This window comes from Lipotes vexillifer, unplaced genomic scaffold, assembly GCF_000442215.2.
Source record: "Lipotes vexillifer unplaced genomic scaffold, Lipotes_vexillifer_v1.1 scaffold1044, whole genome shotgun sequence".
NCBI lineage: Eukaryota > Metazoa > Chordata > Mammalia > Artiodactyla > Lipotidae > Lipotes > Lipotes vexillifer.
Genome location: NW_006779681.1, coordinates 76,085 through 99,921, shown reverse-complemented (window position 1 = coordinate 99,921; position 23,837 = coordinate 76,085). Strand labels below are relative to the sequence as shown.

General features: G+C 41.2%; 2 protein-coding genes across 3 annotated transcripts; both read left to right on the top strand.

The window, feature by feature from the left end:
- The first annotated feature begins 1,245 nt into the window (after positions 1–1,245).
- On the top strand, positions 1,246–11,799 carry PCNA (proliferating cell nuclear antigen). Of its 2 annotated transcripts, XM_007452862.1 has the most exons (7): positions 1,246–1,256; positions 6,497–6,819; positions 7,679–7,776; positions 7,942–8,009; positions 9,353–9,547; positions 11,184–11,307; positions 11,395–11,799. In XM_007452862.1, exons 2-7 carry the CDS (start codon positions 6,599–6,601, stop codon positions 11,472–11,474), a joined length of 786 nt encoding a protein of 261 aa, XP_007452924.1. In that variant the 5' UTR covers positions 1,246–1,256; positions 6,497–6,598; the 3' UTR covers positions 11,475–11,799. The 2 variants fall into 2 exon arrangements, with proteins under 2 accessions (XP_007452924.1, XP_007452923.1); XM_007452861.1 differs by lacking the exon at positions 1,246–1,256 and having other exon boundaries at positions 6,407–6,819; positions 11,395–11,793.
- Positions 11,800–13,391: 1,592 nt separating this feature from the next.
- Positions 13,392–20,768, top strand: TMEM230 (transmembrane protein 230). Its single transcript, XM_007452860.1, has 4 exons — positions 13,392–13,497; positions 15,270–15,383; positions 16,929–17,051; positions 19,682–20,768. Exons 2-4 carry the CDS (start codon positions 15,285–15,287, stop codon positions 19,820–19,822), a joined length of 363 nt encoding a protein of 120 aa, XP_007452922.1. The 5' UTR covers positions 13,392–13,497; positions 15,270–15,284; the 3' UTR covers positions 19,823–20,768.
- Positions 20,769–23,837: the final 3,069 nt, after the last annotated feature.

Sequence of the window (23,837 nt, the reverse complement as noted above, 5' to 3'; positions counted from 1 at the left end):
AACACTGAACTCAACGCACAAATACTTGTTTTTTTTAGAGAAACAGACCACTCCCTTCAGGCCATAATTTATTTAGAGAAAGCTGTGCTCTTTTGTTTTATTTGTCTTTTGTTTTAATCTTACTTATAAAAGTAAATAACATGGGACTTCCCTGGTGGTCCAGTGGTTAAGACTCCAGCTCCCAATGCAGGGGACCTGGGTTCCATCCCTGGTGGGGAACTAGATCCCGCATGCATGCCGCAACTATGAGCCTGCATGCCGCAATGAAGATCCCGCATGCCGCAATGAAGATCCCGCGTGCCGCAACTAAGACCCAGAACAGCCAAAATAAATAAATAAATATTTTTAAAGTAAAAAATAAATTATTTTTAAAAAGTAAATAACATGCTGATGGTAATTTTAAAACTCTTTTAATCTGTTGGAGACTGTGTGACCACCATTTTGACTAAAGTCAGTGATCACTTCTTGAACTAAAGACCAGACACTTGTTGGGTAAATTAAGCAAGGTTTATTATCTAAAGGACCTAGAAGGATGTCAACACAAAGACAGTCACAATGTCATCCTTTAAGAGAGGTGGAAGTGTTAGTAACCAGATTCTCACCTTTATGGAACATAATTGTGAAAGGTCACATCCGAGCAAGCATCACATCTGTCCTCCTGGAACCTCAGCTGTTTGCTTTGAAACACAGCCTAACTGGAGAACCAGTGCACGTAGATCAGAGTTTCAGAACGCACAGTATAATTACTAGGGTAGATAACTCCCTACAGTTTGGCCCGAACAAACTTCTTATCTGTCATACTCAGCCCTCCCAAGCTAATGGAGCTCAGACCAGGTACAATTCTGAAGTCGGTACTGTGGTAAACAGGGATCAGATATTCAGACCTCTGGAAGTCATGTTAACAGGTATTTAGGCAAGCTTTAGAGCCTCTCCCTCAACTGTAGGAAGAAATTAAAAGTAAAAATTTCCCTTGCCTCCAGCCCAAAGAAGAATTTTGTTCTTTTACATTACGTTACACCTCCTCCTCTACCCCTGATTTTTCCCTTCAATAGAAATACCTCATAATAATAAAATACTTCATAATAGCTCTTTCCTCTAGGGTCATTTCTTCCAGGCTTGTGACATATCTTGTATATGGTGATTCTTTTCATTGCACTCCTTTTATTGCACTCCTATACATATACTTTAGATTAGTATAGGTAACTAGCATGAGGTTTTTAGTCCCCCAGAGTGTGCAGGCTGACTGCAAGCTCAGCGTAAGTGGGCAGGTATTGCTATAATTATTATCATTCTGTAATAAAAACACCTCCCACCTTCTAGATAATTTGAAAACTGCATTGGTACAAGCGACAAGAAAATTCTTCAGTTCCCCGAATAGTGTTTTTCCTCTCTTAGAGGGGAAGAACTGTCAATAAATGAATTATTTAAACAGTACATTTTTAAAAAAATTGTCCATAAACAAAAACAGACTTGATCTGCTCTTTTTCTTGTCCTTCATATTGCCTTTCTAGATCTTATCTTGACAAGTGTTCTCAGAAAGCTAAAACTTCTTATTCAGTTTAATGAGATGACATGCAAAATGGAATTGAGAATGGGATAGGCAGAACTGTATAACATCTTAAAGTTTCAAAACTACAAATCCTGCATTCCCACAAACTTGTAGACCTATTAGATTATTATACAGTCCATCAAAACTATAATTCCAGTCTTCTCTCTGACAAAGCATAGGTCTTACTTTTTCAAACCAATAGTCTATATGGAGGTGCAGGTGGCTTTAAGCATAAATATTCATCAATTGATCACACATGCTGAAACAGGACTTTTCAGTCCTAATTATTTATTAGAATTACCTGGGGAGCTTCTAAAAATGCCAGTGGAGGGCCCATCCTAGACCAACTAAATAAGAATCTCTAGAGATGGAACCTAGAGGAAATAGGCTTCTTTCGTTTTGTTAAGCTCTCCAGATAAGTCTAATGTGCAGCCAGGAATGAGACTCAGTTTAATATGTGATATCACCTTGTAAAGAAATTTGCCAGAAATTATATTAAATAGTTCACAGCACTTTTCTCTCCCAGCATGCATTAACATTTTCAGACAAACAATACTTTTGATGAAGAAATTGTGGGAAATGCAGAAAAGCATAACGAAAAATATTAAGATCATTTGTGGTAGCATCAGCCATAGATAATTACTGTTAACATCCATATTATTGCCTTTTTATTCTATTTTCTGTGCACTTACACTCAGATATAATAATTTTAGAAAGTTGGGTTACTATTGTTTATATTGTTTCATAACCCGACTTTTTAACATCAAATGCCCTTTGAGAATGGTACTTTTTTTTTTTTTTTTTTTTTGCGGTACGCGGGCCTCTCACTGTTGTGGCCTCTCCTGTTGTGGAGCACAGGCTCTGGACACGCAGGCTCAGCGCCCATGGCTCACAGGCCTAGCCGCTCTGCAGCATGTGGGATCTTCCCGGACCGGGGCACGAACCAGTGTCCCCTGCATCAGCAGGTGGAGTCTCAACCACTGCGCCACCAGGGAAGCCCAAGAATGGTACTTGAAAGGCTTTATAGTATTCCATCTTACAGATTTACCATAATTAACCTAACAAAGACCATATTGTTAGACCTCAAGATTATTTCCAATTTCAGGGGAATTGTTAATAATTCTATAAGAAAGATTCTTAAACATGCCTCATCTTGGTAAGTAACTCTGATTACTTCTTTGGGAAAAAAAAATCCTATAGATTGAATTTCTGTGTCAAAGACTAAATAAAAAATTCCAAGGATTTTCATACACATTTCCAAATTCCCACTGGAAAAATTATACCAATTTATACTCTCATCTTCAAGTCATGAAAGTACTCACTTCCTAATATCCTTCCTAAGAAATGGGTGTTAACACAATTTTTATTAATTTGGTAGATTAAAATTTTATCTCCCTTTAATTTATGTTTCTTTGCTTATTAATATGCTAACCATTTTTCATACATTTACTAAGACTGGACCTTAGGCACTACAAGCCAGGGACCTCTGGATTTTGTTTAGATACATAAAATGTCCTTTTATTCAGTTTGAATTGGGTTCTCTGTTGTGGAAACAAAGTATATTAACCAACACAAGTTTTTAGGCACACTGAAGTTTTAAAACTTATGTAGTCATTCCTATGTTTTATGGGTTTTTTTTCCTTTTATGTTTAGAAGCCCACAGCAAGATCTCTTAAATATTTACCAAAATATTTTTCCATTTCTTATTGGGTTTACATTTATTTGAATTTTAATTATTTAATCTATCTGGAAATTATTTCAGTAAACAGTTATTAGGAAGAGTCTATAGCTTTACTTTTTCCTAGAAGTTTAATGAATTGTTTGGTCATAATTTAATTCATTCTTTCTCTCACTGACTGAAATAGCACCTTTACTAGTTAAAGTAATCCTCTTAAAACAGAAATTGGGGACTTCCCCAGTGGCGCAGTGGTTAAGAATCCACCTGCCAATGCAGGGCACACGGGTTCGATCCCTGGCCGGGGAAGATCCCACATGCCGCGGAGCAACTAAGCCTGCGTGCCACAACTACTGAAGCCTGCTCGCCTAGAGCCCGTGCTCCGCCACAAGGGAAGCCACTGCGATGAGAAGCCCGCGCACGGCAATGAAGAGTAGCCCGCACTCTCCACAACTAGAGAAAGTCCGTGAGCAGCAACAAAGACCCAACACAGCCATAAATTAATTAATTAATTTTTTTTAAAAAACACAGAAATTGTCTCATGCCAAAGACCTTTTGATAACTTTCCTTTTCACTTGTAGAGGGCTTGTAAAGGGCTATAAGATCTCAGCCCTGACTCTCTTTGCAACCTCACCTTGCACCACTCTCCCCATTGTTCAGTGTGTTCCGGACACATCAATCTATTTTATGTCCTGATGTATGTCAATTACATCTCAATAAAACTGGGGAAAAATACTTATAAAAAAAGCTTTGAATTTTAAAACAAACTACTATCTGAACACTTTCTAAGCATGCTGTCCTTTTTAAACATGTTATTCTTTCAGCCTAGAATACTTTCTCCCAATCTCCAAACAGCTAGTTTCTCTGGTAACCTGCTACCTCCGCAGAAGGCCTTCCCTGACCACAGGTCATAGCCATTCTTAAGTCATGGGTGGAGTTTAATTGCCATTTCAAATACCTTCAGATCAACACTTCGATTTGGCATTAAACCAAAATGTTATTATGTAAGCAGAAAGCACAGAAACAGAGTAGTAGTGTATACATTCGTTATTAGTGAAGCAAATGTTTCTCACTGGAGGAATAAATACATTCCACATTTTGCAAAGGAACTGAGACAGTAAAAGGACCTGGAGGGACTTCCCTGGTGGTGCAGTGGTTAAGAATTTGCCTGCCAATGCAGGGGACATGGGTTCGAGCCCTGGTCTGGGATGATCCCACATGCTGCAGAGCAGCTAAGCCCGTGTGCCACAACCACTGAGCCTGTGAGTCACAACTACTGAAGCCCGCATGCCTAGAGCCCATGCTCTGCAACAAGAGAAGCCACTGCAATGAGAAGCCTGAGCACCGCAATGAAGAGTAGCCCAGCTCACCACAACTAGAGAAAGCCCGTGAGCGGCAACGAAGACCCAACGCAGCCATAAATAAATGAATAAATAAATATTTTTAAAAATAAATAAATAAATAAAAGGACCTGGAAAGGAAAATACCTACAAATAGATGAAACCGTTGTGTTTTGATATAAAGATGTATGCAAAAGGATAGTTGATTATACATAAAGGAAGTGCTAGTATCAAAATTTACAAATGGATGGCAGAGACTTGGAAGAAATTCCAGAGACAATAGAGGAGCACTCTTAAGAATGCTGCATCATCCACACCCTTGATGACAGAGTATGATATATGGAAAAACAGCAGTATCAGTAACTGAGTGAGAAACTGAATGTGAAGATATATTACAAGTGCTTTAACCAATATATATATAGTGTGTACATATTATGCACATGAGTGATATATGATACAAATGTTTTTAAAAGTCTAAAAGTTCTTTTGATAATTACAAAATAGACATTCTAAATGATAAATCATATGATAGTTTGATATTTTATTTTCTTGTGCTACATAAAATGGGGCATCTTACAATTGAAGGTACCTAAAATTCAGTGAACTAGATACACCTAATACAAGTGCTAGAGGGAGAGAATAGAGTGGGGAAAGGCAATTTTTGAAGCCATAATGGTTGACAATCTTCTAGACTTGATGAAATACATGAATCTTCTGATTGAGGAACACAAAATTTCCTGAACAGGAAAAATAAAATTAAATCCACACCAAGATACACGGTAGAAAAACTAAAGAATTCTACAGACCAAGGTAAAATATTAGAAGCAACTAAAGAGAAATGCTGTAAACAAAGCAAAAAGGAAACAAAGGAGGGATATTTATAATAAGAAGATTATTAATATATGAAGTGCTCCTTTTAATCAATAAGACAGTGGTCAAGAACTACATGAACGATATCCAACTTGCACCAATCTTTTAATACACAAACTGAAATTTCCACACGAGCACAGATTTAAAAACGAGATTGCTAATATCTATAGAAAGAAAAATTAGGCGAAATGAGCATGCTCGTAGTTTTGGCTGAAATGTAAATTGCAATCTTTTACAAGTCAATTTAGTAATATTTATCAAAACTTTAATGTGTATGCTCTTCCATCCATCAATACTTCAAGGAGTTGCCCAGATTACAAGCACTTTTTAAGTTGGTTACATACGTAGGATATTAAGCCATCTTTTTAAGAGGTGCTGATATAGAAAACATGTACCTGGCATAAAATTACCCATGCTTTATTAAGTACTTTGCAAAAGGATCTACGGTATAAATTCATTTGTTTTTTTAAAAAAAGTGTATTGGTAGAGAAAATAAAAAAGCTTAGAAAGTTGCATACGGTAAATGATACGAGTTTGGTGTGTATGTGGCGGAGGAGGTTTAAGAGCTGGTGGTCAAGACAACTCTTTAGGCTACAAGGTGGCTCTTTCTCCTAGCAGGCTGGATTTGCGTTTCACTTTCGAGGCCGGAAATTCCCTACCACTCAAGAGGGAGATGAAGCACCACGAAGACGCAGTTCAACGACCGCCCTCCCCGACACACACACACGCACACGCACACACGCCGGACGTTTCTAACGTCCGGTTCCGGAACGTGACAAAAAGGCGGGGATTCCCGCCGGTCGCCTATCAGCCGGTCCTCAGAAGGCGCAGCGCTCATGCCTCGTCCCCAGTCCGCACCCTCCAATAGATGTTAGGGGTGGGGCGGGCTTCGTGCGGAACAGGGACACGATTGGCTCTTCCGTCTCTCCGCCCAGGCAGCAGGCGGGGCAGCGGGGTGACGTCCCCGCGAGGGGCGCGGGGTCGAAGCGCGCGCTCGTAGACGCGGCAGTATTAAACTGCTGCAGGCGCGGCGGGCTGGTTGTGGGGTTCCTCCGTCTCAAGCGTTCGTTAGTTCCGCCGCTCGCTCTCATCTTCTGAAGCCTAAGCCGGCTATACCTTCCTCCTTCCTTCCGCCAGCAGCCGTGTCGTTGCGACTCCGCCACCATGTTCGAGGCGCGCCTGGTCCAGGGCTCCATCTTGAAGAAGGTGCTTGAGGCGCTTAAGGACCTCATCAACGAGGCCTGCTGGGACATCAGCTCGAGCGGCGTGAACCTGCAGAGCATGGACTCGTCCCATGTCTCTTTGGTGCAGCTCACCCTGCGCTCCGAGGGCTTCGACACGTACCGCTGCGACCGCAACTTGGCCATGGGCGTGAACCTCACCAGGTGAGCCCCTAAGCAGCGGATAGCCGGGCCCTGATCCACCCCCTCTGGCTCTTGGCGGGAGCGCCTCCGGGCCGGGCCCTCATTGGCTGGAGTGGGCCATCTGCGCCTTCTCATTGGCCTGCGGCACCAGTGGGGCGGGACCCAGCGGAACGCGCGGTTCGGAAAGCCCGCGCTTGCTGCAGCGCGAACCGGCTCTTTCCGCGCCAAAGTCACAAAGCGGGTGGTGGCGGGAAAATGATGGACTTCTTTGCGGTGCCAGGAAAAGACTGTTGCAGAGCTCTTTGGTCATTAAGTGCAGGCGGCCTCGGATGAGAAACCTTGGTCCTGATTGACTTTAACTGCTTTATAATGTGTCCTAGTTCATTCGCCCTAACGAGCGACAGGAGTATTTCTTTTACTACAGAGTTGCGCTGAGCACCCCAAGATCCCGGTTTGAGAAAAATTTATCCCAGGGCAGTGCTTTCAACTTTTGACCACTACTTGTCTAGTACATACACATGTTTAAATCTTAAAGCTTGTGAGAAATATCTACCCCTACTACATGCAGTGTGTTTTAACAGGTTTATTAAATCGTTTTTAGAGATTGTTGGCCCAATAATTAACTTCACCCACCAAAGGGATTTGCAGTTCATAAAATACTGCTGTTTTATTTATATCCAGAAGTGAATTGCTCTTGGTGGGGGGGCTGTTTAGTTTAAGTATAAATACTACCAGATTGCATTCCAAATGGCTGGACCGGCTTACACATCCCCCTTACATTTCTCTAACTCACCAATTCGGCAGATGGTCTAATGGTTAAAAGTGGTACCTCCTGGTTTTAATTCGTTGATTTTAAACCCTTTGTTCTCCTGTGTTCTAGCATGTCCAAAATACTGAAATGTGCTGGCAATGAAGACATCATTACACTAAGGGCTGAAGATAATGCGGACACCTTGGCACTTGTATTTGAAGCTCCAAGTAAGTCGCACCCTTCTACTGACTTATGCTAGAAGAAATTAAAATGTAGTGTCAGTATTTCCCAAGGCTGAGAGAAATTTAAGATAATGTTTGTGATGGCTGTAAAGTATACCTGACATTTGTAAACTTACGTATTCTTCTTCAACATTTGGTTTCTTTTGGTAGATCAAGAAAAGGTTTCAGACTATGAAATGAAGTTAATGGATTTAGATGTTGAACAACTTGGAATTCCAGTGAGTATCAAAGTTTCTGATTGAGCATACTATACAGTCTTGAAAGTTACATAAGATATATTAATATAATAATTTAAAGCCTATTTCCTAACAGAACTTTTTCTGTATATGTGCTCATGCATGTTCCAGAGTGGGGTGTTTAAGACTGACGTATTTGTCATTTTATTAATTTATGGTGTTCTACAGTGGCTCATTGGTTTGAATTTATTTCTGCTGAGTGAATATTTACATTAACCTCTGCATCTTTTTTTAAATTATTATTCCTAGAGTGCTTGATTTTTTTTGTTTTTTTGTAGATCTTTAATTTACTTTTGGTTGTGTTGGGTCTTCATTGCTGCGTGTGGGCTTTTCTCTAGCTGGGGAGAGGGGGCGCTACTCTTCATTGCGGTGCGCAGGCTTCTCATTGAGGCGGCTTCTCTTGTTGTGGAGCATGGGCTCTAGGTGTGCAGGCTTCAGTAGTTGTGGTAATTGGGTTCAGTAGTTGTGGCTCATGGGCTCTAGAGTGCAGGCTCAGTAGTTGTGGCGCACGAACTTAGTTGCTCCACGGCATGTGGGTTCTTCCCGGACCAGGGTTTGAACCTGTGTCCCCTGCATTGGCAGGCAGATTCTTAACCACTGTGCCACCAGGGAAACCCGAGTGCTTGGTTTTTATTGAGAGAAGATCTTAAAGCTGTTTTAGCAGAAATTCATTATGGTTAGGTTTATCAACATCAAAAGTGAGAAGAGGTGTTTGGATGTTTAAAATGCCTAACATCATATTCTCTTGTTTTGGAAAGCAGACCTGTTTGCGCCATCATCACTGTATGACATACCCTAATGGCCTCTTGATTTAGCCCTACTGTAGGGTGATTAGGTGGAGGCTCTTGTTCCCGGGATAGTGCATTTACTGTTCAAAGTTTAAGCTCTAATTTGTTTTCTTAGTATGGTTATTCTTAAAGCATACTTGTTTTATATCTGCATTTATTTTTTGAGTGGTTAGAGTGTTAAGAAATTACACAATGAGTGATATTTCAAAGTCATCAGAAAATCTTGAATTCTGAGTTCTTGTTTAGATGCTGAGTCTTCAGAAAGTGAGGGTGCCAAATCTTTTATTTCCATGACATTTAAATTTCTTTGTTTTGGGGCTTCCCTGGTGGCGCAGTGGTTGAGAGTCCGCCTGCCGATGCAGGGGACGCGGGTTCGTGCCCCGGTCCGGGAGGATCCCTCATGGCGCGGAGCAGCTGGGCCTGTGAGCCACGGCCGCTGAGCCTGCTCATCTGGAGCCTGTGCTCCGCAGCGGGAGAGGCCACAGCAGTGAGAGGTCCGCGTACCGCAAAAAAAAAAAAAAATTCTTTGTTTTACAGGAACAAGAGTACAGCTGTGTAGTAAAGATGCCTTCTGGTGAATTTGCACGTATATGCCGAGATCTCAGTCATATTGGAGATGCTGTTGTAATTTCCTGTGCAAAAGATGGAGTGAAATTTTCTGCAAGTGGAGAACTTGGAAATGGAAATATTAAGTTGTCACAAACGAGTAATGTTGATAAAGAAGAGGAGGCTGTAAGTAGTTTTTAAGTAAACAAAATACCTTGGAAGAAGAATATTAGGTTATATCTTAGTCTGCTAAGGCTTCTATAACAAAATACCATAGACTGAGTGGCTTATAAACAACCAAAGTTTATTATTCACAGTTTTGGAGACTCGGAAGCTGGCAGATTTGGTGTCTGACGAGGGCCTGCTTCTTGGTTCACAGACAGCAGCCTTCTTACCTGGTGGAAGGGGCAAGGGAGTACTCTGGGGTCTCTTTTATAAGGGCATTAATCCCATTCATGAGGGATCTGCCTTCCTAATGCTAAGCACCTCCCAAAGCCCCCACCTCCAGTACCACCATATTGTGAATTTGGTTTTAATGTGAATTGGGGTGGGGGGCACAAACATTCAGTCTTTAGCAAGGTAATTGCTAAAATTAAAGAGAGCTCTAAAGAAAGACAGAATTTGCATTTCCAAGTAACTAATATGTGAGAATTGAAACTTTTGAAATCTGCAAGTGATATTATAGATGCCATCTAACTTAAATTTGTGAGAAGGGAATGTAAATTTAGTGCACCCTTTATAAACTAGAACAATGGGTTTGTGTATCAAACCTACACATACTCTTAAGGATAGGCTTGGGAGGCCAGCTTTAGCTTTCTGGAGGTACTTACTATGTTTTTACCAAATAATTGTGCAACCCTGTAGGATCTAGTTGGGGGTAAAGTCTAGCTGTTGTGAGCTCTTATGTAATCCTTATATTAACTTTTAAATAAAGAGTTTAAAAATACATATATTAGTAACAAATATATATTAGTAACAAAACTCCAGAGGCTGATTCTTTTCTCCTAAATTACATTTCACTCCCCTGCCAATCTTGATTTTTGTTCTTCTCTCAAATGTTACTTAACCCATAGGGAATTCTCTGGCGGTCCAGTGGTTAGGACTCCACACTTTCACTGACGAGGGCGTGGGTTCGATCCCTCATCAGGGAACTAACATCCCTAAAGCCGTGCAGCTAGAAATTTTTAAAGAAAGAAAAAATTCGGGCTTCCCTGGTGGCGCAGTGGTTGGGAGTCCGCCTGCCGATGCCAGTTAAGCAGTTCAGAGCCCTCACCCCACCTGTTTACATGAAATGCAGATAAAGCACCTCAGAGCAAACTCGCATTTGAAACAATGAACTATCATAATGTGAGAATCCATCACAGCAAATCTTGAGTCTTAATAAACATACCTTCATCCATTTAATGAACATTCATTAGCTGTCACCTTCTACGTAGACTGGAGATAAAAGGACCAAAAAAAAAAAAAAAAAAAAAAAAGACAGAAAGAAAGAAAAAATTCACTCATAAATATTTTAATTGATTTGTAGTGTAAACATTTTATGACATCTAAGAAAATTATATTAAGGAATTTTTCAGTGTTCCTACTTCCTTGGTTATTTCAGTTTGTTTGAATCAAGATTTTAATAAGGTCCATACATTACAGTTCATTGAGATACGCTCCTTAAATTTCTTTTAGTCCATTGGTTCTCTCTTCATTTTCCCTCTATTACAATTTTATTTGTTGAAGAAACTAAGTCATTTGTCAATGTATATTAGAAATGAATGGGTTGCAGCTTTCTTGATGTTTTTCAGTATGATGAATCTTTTGTTTTCTCCCTAAGGTTACCATAGACATGAATGAACCAGTTCAGCTAACTTTTGCACTGAGGTACCTGAACTTCTTTACAAAAGCCACTCCACTCTCTCCTACAGTAACACTCAGTATGTCTGCAGATGTACCCCTTGGTAAGATAATAAACTTGTTGAATCTTGTTTTGTAGGTAGTGTATGTGGTACTTCTCAGTAATTAATTATATTCCTGTTTTCTTTCAGTCGTAGAGTATAAAATTGCTGATATGGGACATTTAAAGTACTATTTGGCTCCCAAGATCGAGGATGAAGAAGGATCTTAGACATTCTTAAAATTCAAGGAAATAAAACTAAGCTCTTTGAGAACTGCTTCTGAGATGCTACCACATACTTAAGTCTGTTTTGTCTTTGTACCTCTGAGTACATATGTAGATATTGTTTTCTGTAAATAACTTTTTCTTTTCTCCATTCTCTATAGTTTGTTCAAAAAGTAAAGTCCAAAGTCAAATCTGGTCTTGTTAACTGAGTAATAACTTTGCCTTACCTAGGAATACTTATAATTTTTATAAACAAAAGGGTTTTGACTCTAAATGCAGTTTTAAGTATTGTTTTCAATTTAAATAAAAGTTATTTGAATTTCAAGCATCACAGGACAGTGCCTTCATTTGGACCATGATGGTTGCAAGTATCCTAGAGAATTCACAATTCAAGCAGCTCATGTAAATGAGCTTATTGTTTCAGTCTAGAGCAGGTTGATATGACATTAGATACAGTGATAAAAAGTATTTCAGATACAGCAGGTGACAAAGTATTTTGGGGGATTCATTTGCCAAACTTATTTTGGTATTGACTTGAGCTCAAGAAATGAAAAGGGGAGAGTAGAACAAATATATAATACTTTGTCATTTTTGCTTGCAGAAACTAACTCTACAGAAGTTTCATGTACCCAAAGTTCTGTCAGCTTTATAAGACTAGCATGGTTACAGGGCAGTGTTTCATTAGCCTAGGGAGCCTTGTACAGGAGTCTTGGAAGTTTTAGTAGATCTGATAGGTCCCAAGGAGTATGTATGTGCAAAAATAATTTCTCTAGCGTAAGTAGCCTTTTGTGGGGACTTATTCCCTTAAAGGATGAAGGTGACTTAATTCCATGGATGTTGGATTCAACCAAGAAAGTGAAAAAGGCCCAGCAGTAATTGTGCTACAAGGTCACAAGTTGGTATGCTGCATATTGAGAATTCCTTTATTGTAGTCCTCTTTTTCCGGTGTATTTTGTGTTTGGTGGATTAAATGACAGATTTCTGTCGTACTTGCAGTGACGGTAGAACTCACTGTATCCAGTAGGTAACTATTCATTACCTTTCTGTGTGCCTGGAGTTGGGGAAGGATATTGGCTGCAAAGGGGCCTGATGGAAATTTCTGGAGTGATGAAAATATTTTATCTACGTTGTGATGATGGCTCCAAGACTATATGTACCTGTCAAAACTAATCCAATTGTACTTTATCATATGTAAATTATACTTAATAAAGCTCGACATTTTAAAAAGTTTCACGTGTTGCAAAATGTCCCTTGTGGCCAGACCTCTTGCCAGGGTAAGGCCTGAAGATGAGGAGCGGGGAAACTGAAGCGCAAGAATGTGGGGCTACTCGAGAGTAGCGGGTGGGGTATAGGGCGGCAGAGACTGCGGCGCGGCCCGGGAAGGCAGCCTTCCCTGGGCATAGGGAGACCTGACAGCCCCGGCCTTCAGGGAGCTTCGCCGGCTCGGCTTCCACCTCTCGAGGCGCCACTGAGCTCCCTACACTACCCTAGGGGCCGGAAAGAAACACGTAGCCGGCTAGCCCTGGACCTGTGACCCACGCAGCCCGGTTACTTAGGCACTCGCCCGCCGCGTAGGAGGTGGTCTGCAGCCAGCCCAGCCCACGCCTCCCGCAACCCCACGGGGCCCTAGCACACCGGGCACACGCCCGAAACCGGACGGAGAGTGGAACAAGGAGGCGTCGCTCCCGGTGACGCCACGTCCGGCGCGCCGCCTTGCGACAAGCCATTTTCGGCTCCCAGCTGGTCTGGGGCGGCGACGCAGTGGTCTGGGGGCGTACCGTGAGGTCCCCGGCTTACCTGCTGCAAACCGTGAGCTATCTGTCTGCGCGCGGGCTGTCTGGCCCGGGCTCCGGTAAGGCGTGCTTGGGGCGGGGAGGGAGCGGAAGAGCTCGACTCAGGTTCGCGGCGCGGTCCAGACTACGCTCCCTGCCGAAATCAAGCCCCGAGTCCTCGGTGTGGAGCGTTCGCCCTCCCGGGGCACGGCTGGCCTTTTTCCAGAAACTGGATTTTGTTTTCCTTCTAAAATCATGTTGGTCCTTATTTCTCTTGTTGGCTTGGTCTGGAGGCGGGCAGGGAAGTAGTTTGTAGAGGCGCATAGTGCAAGGCACTGTGCTAAGTGCTTTGCTGATGCTTTCAAAATTCTTGCAACATTCAAGTGCTGAGGATATTTTGGGGTTGCGGTGAGGCTGGTAAAAAAGCCTGTTGGGAACTTGGGCTGGTACCCGGCAAACATTGATTTACGTTTTTCCTTTCCCCTCTTTTAGAATTATTACTCTTTGCTACCAATAAGCATTTGTCTCCCGTCTCCTTCACGCCCTGCGCTTTTTTATGTTTTGATGTGTATGAAGTTAATGTCAGAGTATGTAAACTATTTTTTTAAGACTAATACAAATCAGAGGTGATTAAATGCTCTCAAACCCCCCACTTATTGGTAGTTTGGACTTTAAGTTTTATAGAATTAAATTTAGATTATCGTGTAGTCGGGATCGCAACACCTAAAAACATAGTATTTGACGGAATTTGATCTAACCCTTTTAGAAAAGCATGTTAGTAAGCATACTCTTATTTTTTTAATACTTGATTTCTGCTCCAGTATATAATTACTAAAAAGGGACATGAGCATTAAGCACCAATTCCTTTATAATGCTAGTTAGTTTAGGTTGACTGCGGGCCACTTAAAACAGCTCATTAATATTCAGTATTAAGTATATATAAAGCACTTAAAACAGTACCCGTCACTTAATACTAGGTAATTGTTAACTGCTATTATAATTATGATGATTATTTGCAAAATGTCATACCAGAGGAAGGCCGGTCTTTATGTTTTATGTTTTTTTTTATGTTGCCCTTATTGAAATACTTTTCTTTTTTTAAAGATATGTTTCACTTTTAGAAATCAAATATCTTCATGATCAAAATAGATTTACTTGTTTCATTCGCATAACTTTGTGATTTTATGGAGGAAAAGTACACAAATTACAAACTCTTTTTCAATTTAAATGTCATTGTTTTTTAATCTTATCTACTGTGTTTAAACTGGTGACATAATAACCGTGATTTCATTACTATATTCAGCTTTGACTATTTTGAACAAAAACCAGGTATGTATTCAGGGTTTTTTGTTTGTTTGTTTTTAATGTAGCTGTAGAAGTAACCTGGAAAGTGCAATCGCTGCTTTCAGTGCTTGGGGTGGAGCAGAGAGTCAGGCAAATCAGAGGACACTGGTACAACACTGGTAGCCAGTAGCTTATCCAAATTTGCAACAAGAAGTTTTACAGATCTTTTGTATTAAAAGGATGATATCTATCAGAGGGAAATAGGCAAAATGCTGATGTGAATGTATTCCATTTCCCACCCTCTCTCCTCTCTCCCTGACAAATAAGAGAATCACTTGAGTATATGCTCCTCTTGCTTTTTCTGGAAGCAGGCACGGGGGACATGCAAAACTATACTATAGCAGAATGGTTGAAATGTCAGATGGACTTGGATTTAAGTCACCACCCTTTCACCTACTCGCCGTGTGACTTTGGAAAAATTAGGAGGCAGAGAAACATTGGTGGCAACATAAACATGAGGTCTGGTTCTTGGCAAATGTCTTGATTCTTATTCTACCAGGACAAACCAGAGTAGATGCATAATGAGAATGCTTTCACTTGTCAAAGGAATATCAGGTTTTAAGAGCAATGGAGCCTAAATTGCCAGTTGCTAGTATGACATTGCAGCCCAGAACTCCAATACGTATAACAAACACATTGTTGTAGCCTGCAGACAATAATACTTTTCTTTGTTTTCAGACTGTAGCTGTGTCAGCGTGTTATGATGCCGTCTCGTACCAACCTGGCTACTGGAATCCCCAGTAGTAAAGTGAAATACTCAAGGCTCTCCAGTACAGACGATGGCTACATTGACCTTCAGGTAAATGCAGAAGGGACCTGATGAGATTGGCTGGCTCTGTTTCTGCTGAATTAGCAGGGAAACCTTCCAGGTAGAGGTTTTGCTCACTGTCCCTAGATATTAGAGGGAGCAGCAGGAAAGAAACTCTGCTCTGAGATTTTCAGCCATAGCCTGCAGAAGGAAGGACCTTGGCAGAGCAGTTTTGAACCAATATAAATATTGTCTAATAAATTTTAGTTATAATGCCAGAGTTCAGTAGTTGCAAATTCTATTTAGTTTATCTGGAAATAATCAGATTGTCTTTTGTTAAGTAGAATTTTTTAAAGATTGTGTCATCAGTTTGTTTACACTTCAGTCAAAACCAGTTCATCTTTTAAGGGAGAAACTAACTGCTAAAGCCAGCAGATTGTGGGAATCTTCCTTCTTTCCTGATGTCGTGAGATCCAATTTATTAAAAGTATTCTTTGTGGCAAACAATAAGTAAAACAGAATATTTATTAAGTTTGTGTCCTACCCTGATCATTGTTTATAAAATAGTTAATGGTGTAGCATCTCTTTTTATCCACTTCCCTTTAGAATAGAATATTTTAGGTGGAACCAGGACCGAAGAGGAAGTGGCAGGAACTCATCCTTTTAAATATAAACAAATCAACTATTCTTTGTACTTTTTGGACCCACACTTGAAGGAGAGAGTTTTGGGGGTTTTTTCGTTTTGTTTTTAAGTGCGTCTGGAAAGCTTCCAGTCAGTTAGGTCAGACACAACCATGAGCCAAACCTTAGGAATTTGTTTCTGAATCTTAACCTTGAATTGAACTTGTTAATAAGGCAGGTTATTTGCCTTGTGGAGCAGGCAACTAATGCTTTAGGAAAAGTTTTTTGTTTTTAATTTTTTGCGGTACGCGGGCCTCTCACTGCTGTGGCCTCTCCTGTTGCAGAGCACAGGCTCCAGATGCGCAGGCTCAGCGGCCATGGCTCACGGGCCCAGCCGCTCTGCGGCATGTGGGATCTTCCCGGACCGGGGCACGAACCCGTGTCCCCTGCATCAGCAGGCGGACTCTCAACTACTGCACCACCAGGGAAGCCCGAAAAAGTATCTTTTAAAACCTTTGACTATATGCCAGCTTAACTTTGAATGCCAGAAATCACTTATTTTCTTTCTTATTTTCCAGAGCATGATATACACTCTTAATCCCTGTAGATTAGTACAGCCTTCCATGTGCCAAGACATGTTTATTAAAAACATGTCTAATCAATGAATGACCATAAAGTATCTTTTGTTTTTGTAAGAAAATAATTTTTTTACGGTACAGTGAATGATCTGTGGAATGAGAGTAAAACGAGAAAGAATAACATTCTGGGACTCCCTCCCTCAAGTTATTGTTAGAGCAATAACTAGACCTTCATCTCCTGCCAGTTCTTTTCCTTTCTCTCCCAGAGCTGCATTGGGTAGTAGGACTTACTTCAAGACACACCAAGATTGGTTCCTCTTATCCTCTCTGCTTTAAAGTGTCTGAGCCCTGGTGTATTCATAATGCTCTTCCTTGTCTTTTTTTGTTTTTCTTTCAGTTTAAGAAAAGCCCTCCTAAGATTCCATATAAGGCCATTGCGCTTGCTACGGTGCTGTTTTTGATTGGCGCCTTCCTCATTATCATAGGCTCCCTCCTGCTGGCAGGCTATATCAGCAAAGGGGTAAGCTGAGGGGCTTGTGGGATTGCCGTGACATGTTTAAAATGTGAGCCAGGACTCACATTTTTATATTCAGTATATTCCAACAGAAAGGAGAAAAGGGTTTCTTTTTTTAGATTTTGTTCTCAGATAACAAGACATATTTCTTCCTTTGAGCTTCAACAAACTTTTCCCACAGTTCCTATGAGGTGGGTGTGGCAGGTAGGCAAATTTTCCCTCTGAGATGTTGGGCAGTTTTCCCACCATCTTAGTTTGGAACAGCAAAACTGAGCCTAGCGTTGAGGATTTCTGACTGATAAAGGCTATAACTGGAGTAGAATGCTGTTATTATAACTTTGCAGTTATACTGCTGTACTTAGTGTTTGGGGAGAAGCAGTGAGGCTTATATAGGTCTGGGGCCACTGACCAAGCCAGGACTTTTGGCTCATGGATCAGATCTTTCTTAAATTGGATTTGGTTGGAGTTCCTATTGAGCTTCAGTATGATACCTTAGTAACCTAAAGTCGTTTTTGGTGGTTGTTTCTTTTGGATTGTATACAGATGCTTATACACAGCGTCTAAATTGTTCTAAAGTAATACTGACCATAATTCACATATGTTCTTCAACACACACCAGGCCAGTGGATGATGGTCACGTTGGTCTACAGAAGGAACAAAACCAAGAGCTAAAACTGTGGGCATTATCCTTGGAACTGGGAATATTAAACACTGTCACAATAAAATGGCTACATTTGGCTTTTGAGACCTGTATCCAATTTGCCTCAGGTCCTAAACTATTACGTGGCCACCAGAGGCATACTTGGTGCCATCTAAATTTGAACATATAACTTCAGGACTGTGCCTTCAGTTAACTTTCATTGCAGCATGCATTGTTAATCCCAGGGGTATAGTCAAGATTCTATTAATGATGTGAAAATTTAGAATGGAAGTGAGATCCACATGCAACAAATATCACTTCACCTTGTGTGGTTTTTAAAAGACTGCTTTATAAATAAGGATAAAGGTGTTAATTAAGAAAATCACCTATAGATTGTTTTGGTTTTTAGTTTGGGTTTTTTTTCACTATTATTGCAGACATTTCAAACAAAACAGAAGTAGATGGAATAATATGAACCCCCACCGTGTATCCACAACTAGGCATCAACAATTATGAATGTTTTGTTTCATCTATCCCCAACTTTTTTTCCTGTATACTAAAGCAAATACCAGATTTACATTAGCTGGTAAATCTGTAAGCGTGCATCTCTAACAGTTTTTACATTAATCTAGGGGTGTTGTCTTGATACCATTTACCTGTTTTTCTATTCTTCATATTTCTTGCATACTGTTAGATTTAGGGACTTGCTTAGATTTAGTTCTACTTTAGCTTTGTTTTAGAAAGAATATTTCATAGTGGTGCTGTGTATTTGCTATTGCACATGGGTTCTCAAACTTCAGCATCTATCAGAATCAATTGGCAGACTTCTTAATACACAGGTTCCTTGACCCTGCTCCCAGAGATTCCAGTTTTGTAGGTCTAGGGTGAGGCATGAGAATTTGCATTTCTAACAAGTTCCCCGATGATGCTGGTGTTCCATGGACCACATTTTGAGAACCATTGCTATAGCATTACATTAGGAGGCACAAAATGGTTGTCCTAATTTTTAGTTGATATTAAGATTGATTACTGGGTTCAGGTGTCTTCAGCCTAATTCATTTATTATAAAATGAATTACCCTTTTCACTAATGAATCCAGTTCTCTAATTTTCCACGTTTATCAGCGAAAATTCTTCTGGAACTTTCTCAAAACCATTATTTGGTTACCCTGAAATACAATGTGTATAGTGAAGGTAGGAAAAATGTTTGATTATTTCTCTTTAATTATCAAATTTTTATAAAAATACACCTAGCAACCTCAAAAGGTAACCAAAGAATTGTTAGTATCACTGTAAGCTTATCATCTTTTTCCATATTTGTGCTTCAGTCAACTGTAGTCTATATTCTTTTTAACATATAAATTGTCCCATATTTGGTCAATAGGAGCCTCTGCAGGTTACTCCTGTCTTTTTTTCTTTTTTTTTTTTTAATATTTATTTCTTTCTTTATTTGGTTGTGCTGGGTCTTAGTTGTGGCAGGTGGGCTCCTTAGTTGTGGCAGTTCGTTGCATCATGCATGTGGGATCTAGTTCCCTGACCAGGGATCAAACCCAGGCCCCCTGCATTGGGAACGTGGAGTGTTAACCACTCTGCCACCGGGGAAGTCCCCTACTCCTGTCTTTTAAAGCTGACCTAGGTTAGCCTTTGATAGCTTTCTTGTTTTCTGGCTCAGCAAGTTATCCCAGGCCCATCTGTATATTCCCTGCCCCCTCAACTCATAAACAGCAATTTCTCTAAGGAGCTCTGGTTTCTTTATGGGAAGTAGATATCTATGGTTGAACATGGATAATTTATTTATAATTTTTAGTACTTTGTAGTTTTTCTGCAATTGATAAGGAGGCAAAGATGTAAATCTTTTGCCTTGGTAGTGTATTACCAAATTAAAGTGCTCTGAAAAGTATATGATAACTGATCCATGGATTGGACCCATGGCTTTATTTTATTTTAAAATTTATAACTTGCATGGTACTGATGTGTTTGCCTCCTTCTGCCACCAGGGGGCAGACCGGGCCGTTCCCGTCCTGATCATTGGCATCCTGGTGTTCCTGCCAGGATTTTACCACCTGCGCATTGCCTACTATGCATCCAAAGGCTACCGGGGATACTCCTACGATGACATTCCAGACTTTGATGACTAACACACACCTCAGCCCTGAAGAAAAGAGTCACAGATGGGACTGAGCCCAGCTTTAAGACATTGAGCAGATACTATGGCTAAGGGCTAAGGAGTTCTGCGATTTGCAGATGTTTAACAAAACAGTGGCCAGATTTTATGGGTCTATCCTAAAGATGTTAACTGAGCTTACAGCTATCCATGTCATCAGGACAGTCTCTATTTTTCATCTCCTGGCCCTGGCAAAAGCTCCTGACAAGTTTTTCCACATGAATATGTATCATGAAAGGTAGCAATGTTAATTGTATGGGAAAGTGGGAGGTTATTCTGTAGTGGAATGTGTTGCTGCCACCACCCTTTTTAGAGTTGAGCATTCTTTTAAATAGTCCTCATTGTCAATATGTTCTTGTGGCAAATGGAAGAATGCAGTATGTCAGATTTCTTATTCCTAAGTAATTTATTTCGAAAATATGTGTCTTATCCCCATACTCTAACTTTGTGTTCTAGTGGAAAACCGTGGCAAAATCAAATATCAGTGTGGTGCATCTATAATATTTTTTACTTGCTTTCTTATTAACAGCAACTAGGAATTTTTTAAACCTCAGAGCAAATTTTCAAACTGTAAACACATTCTCTGTTCACCAGTCCTTGGCCAGCTCTGATCTGGTTCACTGACAGGTGGCCAGCATATAATTTGGATCATTCTGTCCTTTGTAAATCTAGACGTTCTGTATATCATACCTTTAAGGATGAGACTTTTGGCTGTTTCCTAAGGAAAAAATGTAGATAAGTGGTTATTATTTATAGTTTTTAACCCTGTTGTTAGCACCTCATATTATGATGTCATTCTGCTGAAGATTGTAAGAACTGGCCTGGATCTGTAGAGGACAAGACTGCCTTAGTTTGATTCTGTTTCCTAGCTTGCAAAAAGTGGCTTGTATTCAAAAAAAATTAAAATGTCAAAATCTAAATCCTAGACTTAAAAGATAATTTTAACCCTATTTTAGAAAACATTTTAGTGATTATATGATATCTTTGATCCCAATACCTAGGACTACCTTCATTTTTAGATAACTGGCATTGTGCATTAGACTGTTTTCCAGTCATTCTTTTACTCTGAAGTTATGGACTTGGATGATTAGAAGCCTGCAAGTGCCATTAGCTGAGATTTGGAGGGCTGTGGGTAGAGCAAGGTTATTGGGGAAGATGACTTCAACTTTGGATGTATTAAATTTAGATGTCTACTTGACATCCAAGTGGAGATGTTGAGTAGGCAATTGCAATGTGCAGTTTGGAGTTCAGGAAGGGAGTCTATGCTATAGATAGAAATTTGGGAGTCAGTGTTGGGGCAATATCTAAGGGCCGTGGGGCTGGATGAGATTACTCACGTAATGAGTACAAATGGGAAAAAAAGCTAGGCTAGGACTCAGGAAGTGAGAGACAAAGGGTGATCGGAAGCAGCCTTCAAGGATAGGTACATTTGGTAATGGGAGGGTTGGCTGGGGAGTCCGGTAGTCTAATTAAAGTTCTTGGGCCTTGACAGTGAAGATGTGAGGAAGTATATAAAGCTTTATCCTGGGTAGTGTTTGCAAAGAAAAGCTAAGACCAGAAGATTTAGGCCAAACTAAATTATTTGGTCCTTTTTTTTTTTTTTTTTTTGCGGTACGCGGGCCTCTCACTGTTGTGGCCTCTCACATTGCAGAGCACAGGCTCCAGACGTGCAGGCTCAGCGGCCATGGCTTTGCGGCATGTGGGATCTTCCCGGACCGGGACACGAACCTGTGTCCCCTACATCGGCAGGCAGACTCACAACCACTGCACCACCAGGGAAGCCCCTATTTGGTTCTTTTTATAAGGGTAATGATGCTGCTAGTAAGGGGGAGAAAAAATCAAAATGGAACGGTGGGGGGAGTAAACAGTCCATTCCCAAGGTTGTCTAATTAAGTTTCCTGTATACCCTTCTAGAAATGTTCTAAGCACATATCTATCCTTTTTTCATAAAACAAAAACAAAAACTCGGACTCCCATTGTATAGCTCCATAATTGTTTCCCACTTACTCTATTTTGTGTATCTTGCCATATCCACAGAGATCAGCCACATCCTTTTTTTTTTTTTTTTTTTTTTTTTTTTTTGCGATATGTGGGCCTCTCACTGTTGTGGCCTTTCTCGTTGTCGGACGCGCAAGCTCAGCGCCCATGGCTCACGGGCTCAGCCGCTCCACGGCATGTGGGATCCTCCCGTACCGGGGCACGAACCCGTATCCCCTGCATCGGCAGGCGGACTCTCAACCACTGCGCCACCAGGGAGGCCCCACATCCTTTTTTTTTTTTGGCTGCATCATGTGGCTTGTGGGATCTTAGTTCCCCGACCAGGGATTGAACCCAGGCCCCCTGCCTTGGGAATGTGGAGTCTTACCCACTGGACCACCAGGGATGTCCCTCTATTTCATTTTAATACTTGGAAAAACCCTGAGTTGGGTAAGATTCTTAGGTAATAAGTTGATATTTGGGACTTACATTTAAGCAAAGCCTGAATTTCCCTTACCAGGTATGAAAGCCAAATGCCTTTAGGGGCTGGACAAGTAAAGGAATGGAAGGCAGAGGGATGGGTAGGATCAACGGGAACCAAGGTCAATTGTCAAATGTATATTTTATCTAAAAGCAGCCTCCCTGCTCCTTCTAAAGCGTTGGCCAAACCATGTGCCCTAGCTTTATAAAGATTTTCTATTTATTTATTGGCTGCACTGGGTCTTCGTTGCTGTGCGCAGGCTTTCTATAGTTATGTTGAGCAGGGGCTACTCTTCATTGCGGTGCATGGGCTTCTCATTGTGGCAGCTTCTCTTCATTGCAGAGCACGGGCTCTAGGCACACGGGCTTCAGTAGTTGTGGCACGGGGGCTCAGCAGTTGTGGCTCGCAGGCTCTAGAGCACAGACTCAGTAGTTGTGGCGTATGGGTTCAGTTGCTCTGCAGCATGTGGGATCTTCCTGGACCAAGACTCAAACCCGTGTCCCCTGCATTGATTCTTAATCACTGTGCCACCAGGGAAGTCCAATATAAGGATTTTCTTATTTGCAACAATAATTATGTTTATCATTAGTCATTTCCAAAGCTAAATCCTCCCCAGTTGCATCAGCTATTCTACAATATGATGGCAGTTTCAGACCCATTTCTTCTGGATAAGCTTCACCTGGTCAGTGTGCCAGAAGCATATTGATTGCTTCCTTTCTGCCCAGAATTTTAGGTGCTGAGGGTACAATAGGAAAGGATAAGACTTGGTCGGTGAGGAGCAGAGTTTGCAAACTAGTGGCCACAGATGTTGGCCAGAATTGTTTTAAAAATGGTAAAGTTCACCTGATCTTGATTTGGGGCTTTTCCTGGAAAATCAATAGATTTTTCTTGCTGAGAGGCAACCAACTGGAGCAAAGTAGTAGTGAAGCAGCTTTGAGCTAGTTCACTGCAGGCCCCACCACTGCTTGGTTACTTTTGTGCCAAACCTAGTTTTCTTCATTAAGGGCAAAGAGTGTGTCTTACAGTCCCACAAAGTCTAGCACAGTGCTTGTGGGGATTTAGGTTTATTGAATGAAGAATCAAAGTCAAGAGTGTGTTTCTGTCCCAGGACACAGTGTTCCTTTGAGGTACCAACAGATGGGCTGGTACCATTTGATTCAGACTTTCTTAAATGACCCTCTGGGGCTTCCCTGGTGGCGCAGTGGTTGACAGTCCGCCTGCCGATGCAGGGGACGCTGGTTCGTGCCCCGATCCGGGAAGATCCCACATGCCGCGGAGCGGCTGGGCTCGTGAGCCAGGGCCGCTGAGCCTGCGTGTCCGGAGCCTGTTCTCCGCAACGGGAGAGGCCACAGCAGTGAGAGGCCCGTGTACTGGAAAAATAAATAAATAAATAAAATGAGCTACTGTAAAAAAAAAAAAAAAAAAAAAATGACCCTCTGTCAGCTGCCTGGGAGGGCAGCTACTCTGTAGACAGATTTGGTGCTCCCTGGTGAGACAACTGTCTTCGTGGCACCCTCTGCTCAGGCCATTG

Coding starts and splice junctions, on each gene's coding strand:
- PCNA (XM_007452862.1), top strand. CDS start 6,599: ATGTTCGAGGCGCGCCTGGTCCAGGGCTCCATCTTGAAGAAGGTGCTT. Junction 7,777..7,941: donor ACTTGTATTTGAAGCTCCAA/GTAAGTCGCACC, acceptor TTCTTTTGGTAG/ATCAAGAAAAGGTTTCAGAC. Junction 11,308..11,394: donor GTCTGCAGATGTACCCCTTG/GTAAGATAATAA, acceptor GTTTTCTTTCAG/TCGTAGAGTATAAAATTGCT.
- TMEM230 (XM_007452860.1), top strand. CDS start 15,285: ATGATGCCGTCTCGTACCAACCTGGCTACTGGAATCCCCAGTAGTAAA. Junction 15,384..16,928: donor ATGGCTACATTGACCTTCAG/GTAAATGCAGAA, acceptor TTTTTCTTTCAG/TTTAAGAAAAGCCCTCCTAA. Junction 17,052..19,681: donor CAGGCTATATCAGCAAAGGG/GTAAGCTGAGGG, acceptor TTCTGCCACCAG/GGGGCAGACCGGGCCGTTCC.